At 36.6% G+C, this 14,583-nt stretch overlaps 1 protein-coding gene across 1 annotated transcript in view; it reads right to left on the reverse strand.

The window, feature by feature from the left end:
* The window catches only part of GALNT5 (polypeptide N-acetylgalactosaminyltransferase 5), an 81,499-nt gene that overhangs the window by 15,512 nt on the left and 51,404 nt on the right, over nucleotides 1-14,583 (reverse strand). The window contains exons 5-7 of the mRNA XM_043991333.1: nucleotides 13,120-13,239; nucleotides 7,561-7,678; nucleotides 6,430-6,753 (exon numbers count right to left, since the gene is read on the reverse strand). Of these exons, the coding sequence (XP_043847268.1) occupies nucleotides 6,430-6,753; nucleotides 7,561-7,678; nucleotides 13,120-13,239 (562 nt within the window). The remainder of the gene's footprint in view (nucleotides 1-6,429; nucleotides 6,754-7,560; nucleotides 7,679-13,119; nucleotides 13,240-14,583) is intronic.

A 14,583-nucleotide genomic window follows, 5' to 3' on the forward strand; every position in this document is an offset into this window, starting at 1 on the left:
TCAGTGATTTGCCCAAAGTCATGCAGCTAGTATGGGATTAGATGGAATTTGAACCTGGGTCTCCTGAATATAAGTAAAGCCCTCTATCTAATATTCTTCTTGTAGAGAGAACTTATAGCATAATGATGATTTTCAGAGTGTGATTCAAAGGTCCTAATAGTAACCAAGAGGCTATTTGCCTATTAAAATGCTCCTCCCTTTTCCAACTCCATATCTGTGTGAGGGTGGATTTTCTTCATATACTTTAACCAAAACAACATATCATGACAGATTGAATACAGAAGCAGATATGAGAATCCAACTGTCTTCTATTAAGCTAGACATGAAAGAAATATGCAGATATATGTAAAATGCTACCACTTCTCACTGATTTTCTTTGTTTTGGAAAAATATAGTTATTTTTTCAGTTCAAATGTTATTTATGTTAACATGTGAAAGGTTTATTTTTAAATGAATTATAAATATTTAAAAATTGGATGAGTTTTAATTTCTAATGCAATAAATATTTATAGATATAAACAAAAGGTCTTGGGAAGGTCCTTGATAATTTTTAAAAATCATAAAGGAGTTCTAAGATCAAAAAGTTTAAGAACCTCAGGGATGGTGGAAAGAGTCCTGAATGAGGAAGAGTCTGGAGACACCTGGGGTGCTAGTCTTGGTTTTGCTAATAGATAGTTGTATGACCTTGGGGAATTAACTTCTCCTTTCTCAATTTCTTCACCTGTAAGATGAGCATATTTGATGAAATAGCCTCTAATACCCCTTCTAGCACTGTAATTCTTTGTCCAATCTTGTATTTGGCTTTTAGATGAGCAGAGTTGGAATATGTCTAAATTTCCCAATAGACTTGTGATATCTACATCCCAAGGAGGTTAACCTGTGAAGTTTGGAGAAGGCATAGTATATTGATCTAAATTGAACCTATTGATTCATCAAGGATTTCTTTTATTTATTTATTTTTTTTAGTGAGGCAATTGGGGTCAAGTGACTTGCCCAGGGTCACACAGCTAGTAAGTGTTAAGTGTCTGAGGCCGGATTTGAACTCAGGTACTCCTGACTCCAGGGCCGGTGCTCTATCCACTGCACCACCTAGCTGCCCCAAGGATTTCTTTTAAGCCAACTGAGTGGGGCAAAGAAAACAAACTAATTTCCTGGAAATAACTGACATGGAAATCTGATTATGAATACAGGGTGATAAGGGAAATTTGGATTGTGATCTAGTGAAGTGAAGTGAAGTAAAATGAAGTGAAAATTGATAAAGCAAAACTATGGCTTAGCTCTAAAAGTAGAAGGAAGGGGGAAAAGTTTCTAGTCAAATTTAATTCTCCCATCCCTGAATGCGTGCAGTCTTTACATTTTTTTCCTTTATCAGCAATTTTCTTCACTTCTTTGAGCCTCAGTTACTTTGTCTCTAAAATGGGAATAATAAATCACTACCTACCTCACAGGGCTATTGTGAAGAAAAGAGCTTTGGAAACTTTATGAAGCTTGAGAAATAGGTGTGGTTATTAATGTTACCCTGCATGGTTTCTCTAGTTTCTTTCTGTGTGTATTTGGGAGGGAAGGACAAAGGGATAGGCATTTTTTTTTGCCTTTCTTGCCTTTATCTAAAGCCTCATTTAACCCCAATATTGCTAAAAAGGAATCAAATGTATTGCACTTTTCTGGAGTAGAGATATATAAGGTTTTTTTGGTTTGGTTTTGTTTTTTGCAGGGCAATGAGGGTTAAGTGACTTGCCCAGTGTCACACAGCTAGTAAGTGTCAATTTTCTGAGGCTGGATATGAACTCAAGTCCTCCTGAATCCAGGGCCAGTGCTTTATCCATTGTGCCACCTAACTGCCTCAAGACCTATAAGTCTTTTTTTTTTTTTTTAGTGAGGCAATTGGGGTCAAGTGACTTGCCCAGGGTCACACAGCTAGTCAAGTATTAAGTGTCTGAGGCTGGATTTGAACTCAGGTACTCCTGACTCCAGGGCCAGTGCTCTATCCACTGTGCCATCTAGCTGCCCCAAGACCTATAAGTCTTAAGAAAAAAATAATCAGACAAACCCATTTTAAGTGGGGACCAATAGGATAGAACTTCCTCATAAATCATTCCACATTATGAAAAGTCAGCTCATCATAGAACCACAGAGTGTTGAATCTGAAAGGAAACTTGGAGTTCATCTTGTCAAAACCTCTCAGGTTAAATATAAGAAAGCTGAGGCCTAAAGGAGGTTACTTCTCCAAGGTTACTTACTTAGTTAGTGAAGACTAAGGACTAGTAACATGATCTAGGAATGAATTGATATAAATGCAAATGATCCAGTCCTTTTTTCCTTACACAAAAATGGCCATCAAAGCAATATTTTACCTCCAGTTTTATATATATATATATATATATATATATTCTTTAAAAAAGACCTCATTGCTTTTAACATTGATGGACAAGAGGAAGAGAAATGTGGGAACAAGAAAGGAAACGTGGAATCTCTTTGTTTAGATTATTTTTCTTAAATATAGTATATCCTACGTGAAGACTTGGCTTAGAAAATAGTAAAGAACTAATAGTATGCTTAAAGAAGAAAGAAAGGGGTCTCTCCTACTGGCCAAGATCTTTACTTAAACAAGCCAGACCAGTAACAACCAGAGAGGGAGATGTTCCTGTGAAAAATGTTTAAGGGGGAAAAAAAAATCTCAGACTTGAGATTTTGAATGATTATCTCGTTTTTGTTATGTATGGTTTGTATGTGCCCGCACCATTTTCTAAAGTGTGTCTGCTTGCCTAGAAAAGACATAGATCTCTAGTGTCCTCTGGTGGTGAAATCCTGGTAATGTTCCTTCGGGGGATGCTGGAAACTAAAATTCTTAAAGAAATAGTAGATATTAAGTTCTACATTTTGGGGACCTAAGAAACTTGAAATCTGGTGCCATGAGAGTATTTGCCCATTTTATATGATCAATTTCATGATGTAAGGAAAGTGGGAAAGTCAAAGTCCTGATCTATGAAGTCTTGGTTTGGGAGCTGCTTCAAAATTATAATATAATTTTGGGTGCTACTTCGCAGCATTTTTATTTGGCAAATGATTGTTGAAATAGCTGCTGGGTTTTAAGGCTGCTTCCTGATTCTTTTTCTTTTACAAAATTACATCCAGATAAAGGACAGAAATCTGCAATTCCTTAACAATCAATTGTCTTCTATTTATTTTGTTTATTCTCTTATATAGATATTTGTTGCCTTCCAGGTTTAGAATGCAGTCTCTTCAAGGGCATGGATTATTTCTTTTTTTGCCTTTCTATTCCCAGTGCCTAACACAGTGCTTTGGCAATAAGAAGTACTTAAATGGTTGTTGATTGCTGGAATGTAAGCTTTGGGTATCTAGGTGGTATATTAGATAGAGTGCTGAGCTGAGTATCCCTTATCTGCAAAATCAGGGGTCAGAACTACTCATCAACATGAGTTCCAATCCAGCTTCAGACACTAACTAGCTGTGTGACCCTGTGCAAGTCACTTAACTCTGTTTGCCTCAGTTTCCTCATATGTAAAATGAGCTGGAGAAAAAAATGGCCAGCTACTTCAGTATCTCTACCAAGAAAACCTCAAATGGGGTCACGAAGAGTCAGGTATGACTGAACAGCAAAACAACAACAAGCTTGTTGTAGCTGTTCTATTATATGAGTGAATAAATCATATTAAAATTTTTGGAACAATTAAATTGGATGCAGAGGGACACATCTTTAGATCTTCCCCCTTCTTCCTGGATTTCTATCACCTACTGCTAGTAAATACCTAGGCATGTTAGTAATTGTAGAGGATTCTTGGAGGCCCAACCTCTGTGGCTAGTATCCTGGGACTGGACACGGTCAGTTTCCTGGCTAAGTAGTATGAGGTGGGAGGAGTAAGAAGGGCTCTAGAGTACATCCATTATTGGGGTTTTTTTGTTTTTTGGGGTGTTTGTGAGGCAATTGGGGTTAAGTGACTTGCGCAGGGTCACACAGCTAGTAAGTGTCAAGTGTCTGAGGCCAGATTTGAACTCAGGTACTCCTGAATCCAGGGCCGGTGCTCTATCCACTGTGCCACCTAGCTGCCCCGAGTACATGCATTATGAAAGCCTGAGTAAATTTGTTTCCAAAGTGATCAAAAGTACCATCTACTTTCTATAAAAGCACTTACAGAATGTGAGCTATGGTTAGAAAGAATGCCATTGACCAGGAGGAATGGTGGAACTTTCACATTCCTGGATATTGAGAATATGAATCACTTCACTCATGTTCCAACTTGGACAACCTCCTCTAAGAAGTACTTTCTTGGAAATCAAAGCCCACAGGAGGACAAAACAAACAAAAATTCAAATATTTGTAATTAAAAAGAAAATTAGAGACTAAAAAAAGTTAAAAAAAGTCAACCAGGGTTTTGAAGAATCATAAATGCTTGTTGACTTGATAAGTGATTTAGAATTCTCAGAAGGGACACTAGCATCTAGCTAGTCTAACCCCTTAATTTTGCAGATAAGGAAATTTAGTACCAGACAGTATAAATGACTTGTCTGGTGTCATATAGGTAGGGGGCCAAATCAGGATTTGAAGTCAGAGTTAGTGACTTCCAAGACCAACATGTTTTTCTTATATAACACAGCCTCTTGAAACTTGACCATATGCTTGTTGTTGTTCTTGTGTTGTTGTTTCAGTTGTGTCCACCCCTTCATAGCCCTATTTGGGATTTAATTGGCAAAGGTACTGGAGTGGTTTGCCATTTCCTTCTCCAGTGGATCCAGTGGATCCATTTTGTCAGGCAATCAGAGGTTAAGTGACTTGCCCAGGGTCATGCAGCTAGGACAAAGATTTCCTGACTACAGCCCAATGCTCTATCAGCTGCCTCTGGCCATATGTTTAGATACTCTAATTTTCTTCTATGGTAAATTTAAAACATTAAGACCTAAACATTTTGTCAAAAGAATGCTGAATCACTGACATTAACTAAAGGCCCTCTTCTTGGATTCTGTACTCTAGCCAATTTGTGGGTGTTTACTCACACCTTTCATCATCTTCATCATCCTCCTCCTCCTCCTCCTCTTCATCATCCTCATCCTCCTCCTCCTCCTCCTCCTCCTCCTCCTCCTCTTCATCTTCATCATCTTCATCATCAATCATCACCAATTACTACCATCATCACTATCATTACCACAACCATCACCACCACCACCACCACCACAAATAACATTTAGGTAGTAGTTTATAATATGGTGATTCATTTGAACTGCATAGCAACTTTATAAGATGAATATTATTATTATTATTATTAATCTCCATTTGACAGATGAGGAGATGAGAAGACTGAGGCTGTTTAATGACTTGTTCAGGGTCACACAGCTAGTATGAAAGGCAAGATGAACTCAGATTCCCTAACTCCAAGTCCTTCACTCTATCCATTCTGCCACCTAGTTGCCACCTTTGTCTTCTTTGCAACCTCATCTATGCCTTGGAAATCTTTCCCCTTTTTCTGCCAAACTATATCCCTCCCCTACTTCCAAAGCCTGCTCAAAACTCATCTGTTTCATGAAGAGTTATCTAAGTCTACTTCAGTTTCACTACTTGAATACTAGATGTTCTTTCTGCACTAATGTATAGAAATTGCAGGATGATCATTTGCACTTTCTTTTCCGTGCAAATATTGGTCTGTCTTTCGTATGAATGTATGTTTCGTGTCTTTTTTAACCTTTCTTCCCAATTGGAGGTAAGTGATACCAAGGAAAGGAATTTATTCTTTTGACACCTTTTCCTTATCAAAATATCTTACATTTATATAGTTATTTAAGGACTCAAAATAGCATTTTATGTTCACAATAAGCCTGGGGGACAGGTGTTTTTATTATTCCCATTTTGCAGATGAGGAAATTGAGGCTGACAGAGGTTAAATGACTTGTCCAGGATCACATAGCTACTTGAAGCAGAATTTGAATTCAGGTCTTCATGATTTTAAGTCAATGTGCTATACCACCTAGATGTCTCATCAGATACCAATAGATAACTGAGAATACTAAGCCCAGAATAGACAAGCTCTAGAATGTACCAAGCTAGAAAGTTTTCTAGTATAGTCCTGGTGATAGACTCTATATGAAAGCTGCCCAGGGCCAAACTAAGTAAAATTGGAAAAGCTCATCATATTTTTTGCTTTACCAACTCATGGATATTATCTATTAAAACAACGAATAAGCATATTTTGTCAGAAAAGGGAGGACCTACATGAAAGAAAATCCTTCATATATGTATAGATAGATATAGATAAGGAGAGAGAGAGAGAGAGAGAGAGAGAGAGAGAGAGAGACATAGACATATATCCCAGTTGTAACAAATATAGCGTTCTCTGGTATATAGTCAATACATTTTAGTAATTAGGACTGGATCATATTTAAATACCATAAGGTGATATTATTGTAATTCAAACTTACCACCCCACTGGCTCTCACAATAGGAGCTTCTATGTCTGGGAAGACATTCTCTAGATACCACTTGAAACTTTTGCACCCCAATTTTTTCCGAAGTTCTCTTTGTTGAGTGAGATTTCCAACATTCAGACTTTGGTCCAAGAGATGGTAACCATGACCATAGAAAAGTTCTTTGTATTCATCTAACCAGACCTCAGCCACCCTAATCAAGTTCCTCTCTATGGTTTTAATCCGATTTTCAGGGAAAGAGTATGGATTGTCTTTCCTGAAGATGTGGCCCACTCGGGAACAGGGAATGATTTCAATTTCTCCTCCACACATCCACACCTGGGGGAGGTGATGATAATTTATTATTTAGTGGATAGTATGTTGAAAAAGACAATGATTTAAAAACAACATGTATTCATGGTGTCATCATGAAATAGGAAACCGAATCCTAATAAATACATATTTATTTATATCCTGAAAGTATATGTTTTAAATGTATTTTGCATTGATTTTTATATATTATAAAACAAAGACCCTGAGCATACAATTGTTGAATACATATTTTCAATGGTGATATACATTTCTTGAAAATTAATAGTTGACTACAATAAAATCTATGGGCTTTATTTTTGGTGTATAGATAGCATTGGAGCATTATTATAATTCTATTCTTTAGGCTGGCACTAAGTGGCCATTTTATAGATACAACCAGGTACTTAATGGTTCAGTAACTTAAAATCTTTGATTGGGGTCCAAAAAGACCAACCATGAACAAATATAAAATAAATGAATTTTACTCTTCAGCCTGCAGTTATATATAGAAAGGTATTTTAAATTATGCACAGATCTCAAAACATTTTATGCTGGTTGGAAAAAATATGCATTCTATTAATTTTTAAGATGCTGCCACTGAGAAATAAGAAATGAAAGGACTTTCTTATAATTGGTTGATGGCATGTAGCATTGCTCCCAATTCCCAACCTGACTTACACAAATATTAACCCTGATCCAGGGCTCCTAATATGGTTTTGAAATGTCTTCTCCAGCAGCCGTTACCACTTTCAATAATACAAACAAAACAAAATCAAGTAAAAATCTGCCAAAATAGAAAACTGAAAATGAAACTTGGGCCAGGTTTGGCAATACCTTGAAGGAGAGCTCCATATTTTCACCACCCCAAACATCAAGGCCAGGATCATATGTTCCAAGTTCAAAAAAATATTTTTTATCAATAGAAAATAATCCACCAGCCATGACTGGACACCTAAAAATGAAAGCACTGGTTTTAGACTTAAATTCTTTGGAATATGAAGAAACCTGTCATCCTGGCAATAGTCATGCTCACGATCAAAACCTTAGGACAAATAAGTAATGAACCCATTTAAGACACTCCTGTGGTGACAGAAAGCTACAATAGGTAGAACTGAGATGGATGTTCTACTTCCTCTCTGTGTGTTGCCTTCAGTACTCCTGACGTGTTATCAAGTTGAAGTGGTGACTGAGTCAAGACTTGGGGGAGTTCTTAGCAGGCACTAACTTGGTTGTTGTAGTTGGAAAATAAGAGTACTGATCTTCAAATGTGACAAGAACAACATCAATAATATTGAGTTCAAATCTAACCTGAGACATGAGCTGTGTGACCCCAGGTAAGTCACTCAACTTCAGTTTGCTCCTGTTTCCTCAACTTTAAATTGGAGATAACAATAGTACCTACCTCATAGAGCTATTGTGAGGATCAGATGAAACAAGATTTATAAAAAGATGTTTAGCACAATCTCTGGCATACAGCAGGCACTTTAAAAAGGCTTATATGCTTCCCTTTCCTGATACCTTTAAAGTTCTTAAGCACTTCCATTTTCTTATAGCTAAGTCATATGGATTTGTGGAAATGAAGGGCTTTTTTTCTTAAGGACCCCACATATGAGTATAATAAATAAAAGTAAATGATATAAACTATGTGACACCACAGTATAAGCTTTAAAACTTTAGCACCATCCATGAGCCAAGAGAGCAGAGTAGAGGGAGCAACTCAATTGGACTCTCCCAACATTCCTTTTGAAACAACTTTAAAATAATACCTTAAATCAAAATTTTGAGTGGCAAAGCCAACAAGAGGTTAAAGTGAGACATTTTTCGAGTCTAAGACAACTTAGAAGGTTGGCAGGAGAGGTCTGTGACATTGGGGCCAGCCCAGAACACTGCTTGAGCATCAGTGGTAGGTTTTAGAGGTGGGCTGCTATACCATCAGCAGTAGCTTTGGGAGTTCTCAGCCTGGAGACAGTAAGAAGATTGAACAACTGGTCAGAAAGAGATTACAGGGAAATTTTTGCTAGCACTGGGTACAGCTTGTGCTGATTGGCAACTCTATTACCCATATGCAATTCTGGGTCAGAGTTCCAGAACAGAAAGGCACATTTCTGATTGGTCACAAGGGATCAGGGTCCCTTGTAGCAATTTCCAAGGCAAAAAGGATCACTAGTTTCATATTTCCAGGGGGATAAGGTATATGATCATAGTTTTAGGTCCAAGAGGATTACAAGCACTTGATGGGTTCAGGATCATTTCTGGGCAAAGTCAGAGCAAAGACCAGGAGAACAGTGACCACACCTCTTCGAGAATTACACAACCTGGGAAATTCCAAAAACTTACAGAATCCCAGAACTAGCTGTGAAAATGGCAATACAAAAAGTCTGAAGCTTGGAACAGTGTTTTCCCACCCCCAAATAAGCAGAACCCAAGTTTAATATAAAGTTCAAGGTCAAGAAATAAGGTAGAAAATGGGAAAAGAACAACAATAACAACAAAAAAGAACCTGACCATAAAACCTACTACAGTGGCAGGGAAGACCATGATGTAAACTCAGAAGATAGAATTGTGAAAAAACCTACAAGCAAAGCTCAAAGAAGAATGTTAATTGGTCTCAAGTCCAACAAGAATTCCTGAGTTTTCAAAAAAGAGATGTGTGCTAGAGGAATGAGAGTGATACAAGAAAATTATAAAAATAGAATTAACAGTTTGGTAAAAAAAAAAAGACAAGAAATATTGAAGAAAATACCTTACAAAAGAGAATGGTTTTAAAAGGCACAAAAATTCACTGAAAAAAAGAACTCTTTAAAAAGCAGAATTGGCCCAATGGAAAATGAAGTACAAAACTCAGTGAAGAAAATAATTCCTTAAAAATTCTAATTAGGCCAATTCTAATTTTTAAGGAATTGAGTGAGGAAAGATAATTTAAGAATTATTGGACTACCTGAAAGCCCTAATTTTTTAAAAAAGGGCCTAGACATCATATTTCAAGAATTTTTTTTTTTTTAGTGAGGCAATTGGGGTTAAGTGACTTGCCCAGGGTCACACAGCTAGTAAGTGTCAAGTGTCTGAGGCCAGATTTAAGCTCAGGTATTCCTGTCCTGACTCCAGGACCAGTGCTCTATCTACTGTGCCACCTAGCTGCCCCTTCAAGAAATTTTAAAGGCAAACTACTCATATCTTAGATGGAGAGGATAAAATAGGAACTGAAATAATTTACTGGTCATGTCCAGAAAGAGATCTCAAAATGAAAACCACCAGGAATATTATAGCCAAATTCCAGAGTTTCCAGGTCAAGAAGAAAATACTGCAAATAGACATAAAGAAAAAAAAAGCAAACATTTTAAAACCACCATCAGGATCACACAAGATTTAACAGCTTCCATGTTAAAGGAGGAAAAGGCTTGAAATATGGTACTATGGAGGACAAAAGAGCTAGGATTATAATCAAGAATAAACTGTCCAGCAAAACTGCATATAATTCTTCAGGGGGAAATGGATATTTAATGAAATAGAGGATTTTTCAGCATTACTAATGAAAAGACCAGAACTGAATAGGAAATGTGACATTCAAACAAAAGACTCAAGTAAAGCATAAAAAGGTAAACATGAAAGGACTCAATAAAGTTAAACTGTTTATATTTCTATATGGGAAGATGATACATGTAATTCTAAGAATTTTATCATTATTAGGGCAATGAGGAGTCTACACAGACAGGGGGCATGAGTAAGAATTGATTATGTTGGGATGGTTGCTTAAAAAATAGAGTATGGGTGAGAAACTGATAAACTGAGAGAAGGGATAAGGGAGAGGTAGAATGAAGAAATTTTTCTCATGTATAAGAGGCTTGCAAGGAAGAGCTTTTATAATAGAGGGGGAAATGGTTAGTTGGTGGCCAATGCTCGAACATTATTCTCATCAGAATTGGTTCAAAGAGGAAAGGATGTACATATATGTATGTATATATACACATGTATATGCATACACAATGCATGCATGCATACATATACATATAAAAGATACCTATATACAATATATGTGCCCATGTGTGTATACATATATATGTGTGTGTATGTATATATATATATATATATTAATTTGTTTATATAAATCTATCATGCCCAATAGGGAAATAAAATAGGAAAGGGATAAAAGATATGGGGAGGGGGTCATAAGAGGGAGGGTGGGTTAAAGGATGCAGTGGTCAGAAGCAAAACATACTTTTGAGGAGAGACAGGATAAAAAAAAGAGTGGGGAAGAAACAGAAGAAAATAGGATAGAGGAGGATATAATATGATTACTATCATAACTATGAGTGTGAATGGCATGAGCTCACCCATAAAACCAAAGTGGTAAAAGGATGAATCGGAGACCTGAATGCAACAATATGTTGTTTACAAGGGACACATGAAACAGAAAAACACACAGAGTTAAAGGGCTGGAGTAGAATCTATTGTGCTTTAGCTGAAGTAAAAAAGGCAGAGGAAGCAATCATGATCTCAGACAAAACAAGCAAAACCAGACCTAATTAAAAGAGATATTTATGGAAACTATATTTGGCTAAAAAGGTAGCATAGACAATGCAGTAATAGAAATTTTTATACCAAGTTTCTATGAGAAAATCCTCACATGGCTAATGTCAGGCCAGATTTAAACTTAGGAAGATGAGTCTTCCTGACTCGAAACCTAGAATGCTATCCACTGTGCCACCCAGCTGCCCTGGACTAAGAAAGACCTGAGTTAAAATCGGTCCCAGACATTTACTAGCTTTGTAAGCCTGAGCAAGTTACTTAACCCTGTTTGCCTCAGTTTCTTCATCTATAAAATGGTCTGGAGAAGGAAATGGCAAACCACTCTACTAGGATCTTTGCTAAAAAACAACTCAACAAGAGTCATGAAGAGTTGGACACAAGAAAAACATGGCAAGACCTATATGAGCTGATACAAAGTAAAAAGAACCAGGAGATCATAGTGCACAGTAACAGCAGTGTTGTAATGATGAATCAGCTGTGAACAATTTGGCTACTCTGATTAATACACTGATCCAAGACAATTCCAAGGGACTCACAATGAAAAAATGCTAACCATTTCCAGAAAGTGAACTGATGAAGTCTGAGTGCAAAATGCAGTATAATGTTCTCCCTTTTAAATTTTTCACTTTTTAATTTTTAAATTTTTTTGTCATATAGCTAATACAGAAATATGTTTTACATGATTTCACATGTACAATTAATTGACATTTGCTTGCCTTCTTAGTGGGTAGGGGAGGGAGAGAATCTGGAACTCAAAATTTAAAGAGAAAAGAATGTTAAAAATAAAGGGGGGGGGAACTTATACTATAGCACCTTCTTAATAAGATGTGACCTTGTGGAGAGAATTATACATCAGAATCTCCTCATTTTTCATGGACTGACAGATGACAAATTTCCATCCCAAAACACAGACCTTAAATTTCCTAGGGAAGTCATCCAAGAAACTTTATTAGCACTAGCCTATTATCATTGGCTGAAATAGTCTTCTTCACACCTGGATAGAATATTGATTCGTACAATCTTAAGAACACCATTTTCAGAATTGTCATCATTCTAAACACTTATGCTTTTCAAACTATACATAACAAAAAACTTTCAAAATACAAGATATCAGAAAAGACTTAGTGGAGTTTTAAGCAACTGAAGTTTAGGAAGGGGTGTTTAAAGTTTAGAACTGCACTAAGAGTTTTGAGATATAATAATGATAACTAACTTTTTATAGTATTCATCATGTACCAGGCATTGTGCTAAACCTTCTAATTATTATCTCATTTGATCCTCATGACAACCCTAGGATGTAGGTGCTATTATTTTCCTAGTTTTAGAGATGAGGAAACTGAGGCAAACAGAGTTTAAATGACTTGCTCAGTGTCACAGGACGAATAAGTGTCTAAGGCTGGATTTGAACTCAGGTTTTTCTGAATCCAGGTTCGGGACTCTATTTTGCCTTCTAGCTGAAGAAGACAAACAATTAAGAAATGACTTGATGATGGTGATGTTAATGACAATGGTCTCAGATTTGTGGTTGTTTTTATAATAATTACATTGGTTGACATGTTTTCTAGAATCATAATTAATTTGTTGAAAACTATGGAGTAAATTAGTATCACTTGTTTCTCCTTAATGATCTATTTATATCTCTCTGAAAACCCAACTTTGAAAAAGACCTCACTTCCGTTCTCTCCTTGCCCTTTAAGCTCGCACCCCGGAAGTGGAGTGCTTAGCAGACAGACTGGCGTTTCATCATGGTCTCCTCCCCGATAGGGTGGTCCTTCAAAAACTGTTGTCTTTCAGTTATCCTAACCGACTCTTAAAAAATTTCACTTTTTTACCACAGATACCATGACCCTAATTTCCCACTCTTACCTTATTACATCAGTTTCCTTTATCTTATTTTGTTTAATGACTTCAAGAGGAATCTTTTTCCAACTAAAATTCATTGGCCACACAAAGATGCCTCTTTGAAAGTTGTCCACTGTCATGTAGCTAAGAAAAAGAGAAATCGAGCAAAAGCCTTATCAGATAAACTTCACATTACTTTGCATCCCTTATGCTGATTTACTAACATAATCCCTTGCACATAATAGGTGCACAATCAATATATGCTAATGGAACTAAATGTTAAAGAACAAGATGTTAGAGAAATGTTACCACAAATCTTTCAATGACAAATTGTGCATGGATTCTTTGTGCCGTAGTGATCATATGGTTGTATTACTCAGCTCTTTTCCAGCTTTGTTTCCTCTTCTAGCCTGCTGTTACTCATTGCCTCCATTTCCACACCTCTTACTACTCTATGATTTGCATTCTGAATTCTTGTCATTATTCAACTGAAATGACACTCTCTAAAGTAACCAGTTATTTTGAAATGGCCAAATCTAATGAGATTTTCTCAGTCCTCATCCTTCTTGACTTCAATGCTACATTTAAAACAGTTGATTACCCTCCCATCCTAGATTCTCCTTCCTCTTTAGGTTTTCTCCTCCAAGCTGACTATTACTTTTTAATATCGCTATTGGCCCATTATTCATCTTACACCCCCTCACTGTAGTCTCCCAAAGTTCTCAGTCTCTGCCTTTCTCTGTTTCTCTCTCCATGACCCCACCCTACTCATCTGCTCCAAAGAGTTCATAGTTTCTATGTTAATGACTAATAGACCTAGTCTCTTCCTTGAACTTCAGTAATCACATAACCAAATAACTGCCTATTAGACCTTTTAAAGTAGATATACTAGAGACATCTGAAACGTAATACATTCAAATGGAATACATGATCTTTCTTCCCAAATTTTCCTTTCTACTGAACTTCCCTATTTCTATTAAGGATACCACATTGCTATTGTCTCCCAAGAGTATAACTTTAGTATTATTCTTTCTTCCTCACTCTCCTTCACCCTATATGCCTAATCAATTTCCAAATCTCATTATATCTACTTCTACATCTTTCACTTCTGACCATTTCTCTTTATTCACATAGATAAGGCTTTAGGTTAGGTTGTCATTGCCTCTTGTTCAGTTAATCTCTTTGCCTCTGCTTCCTCTCCCACTTCAATATATCCTAGATACAGTTTCCAAAGTACTTTTCCTTAGTTGTAGATCTGACCATGTAATTACCCTGTTCAATAAATTCCAGTGGCTCCTTATTGCCTCAAGGATAATATAGAAGTTTCTGTGTTTGGCTTTAAATTCCTTCATAATATCCATTATTCCCTTTTCCTAACTCTACAGTAAAACCAAAAGAGTTTTTTCTCTATTCCTTCATCTATTCCTTTCTCTATTCATTTAGTGATGAAGATTAGAATTTCTTAAGACCTGGATACAGATTAAGAGG

Source organism: Dromiciops gliroides, chromosome 3, assembly GCF_019393635.1.
Source record: "Dromiciops gliroides isolate mDroGli1 chromosome 3, mDroGli1.pri, whole genome shotgun sequence".
NCBI classification, from domain to species: Eukaryota; Metazoa; Chordata; class Mammalia; order Microbiotheria; family Microbiotheriidae; genus Dromiciops; species Dromiciops gliroides.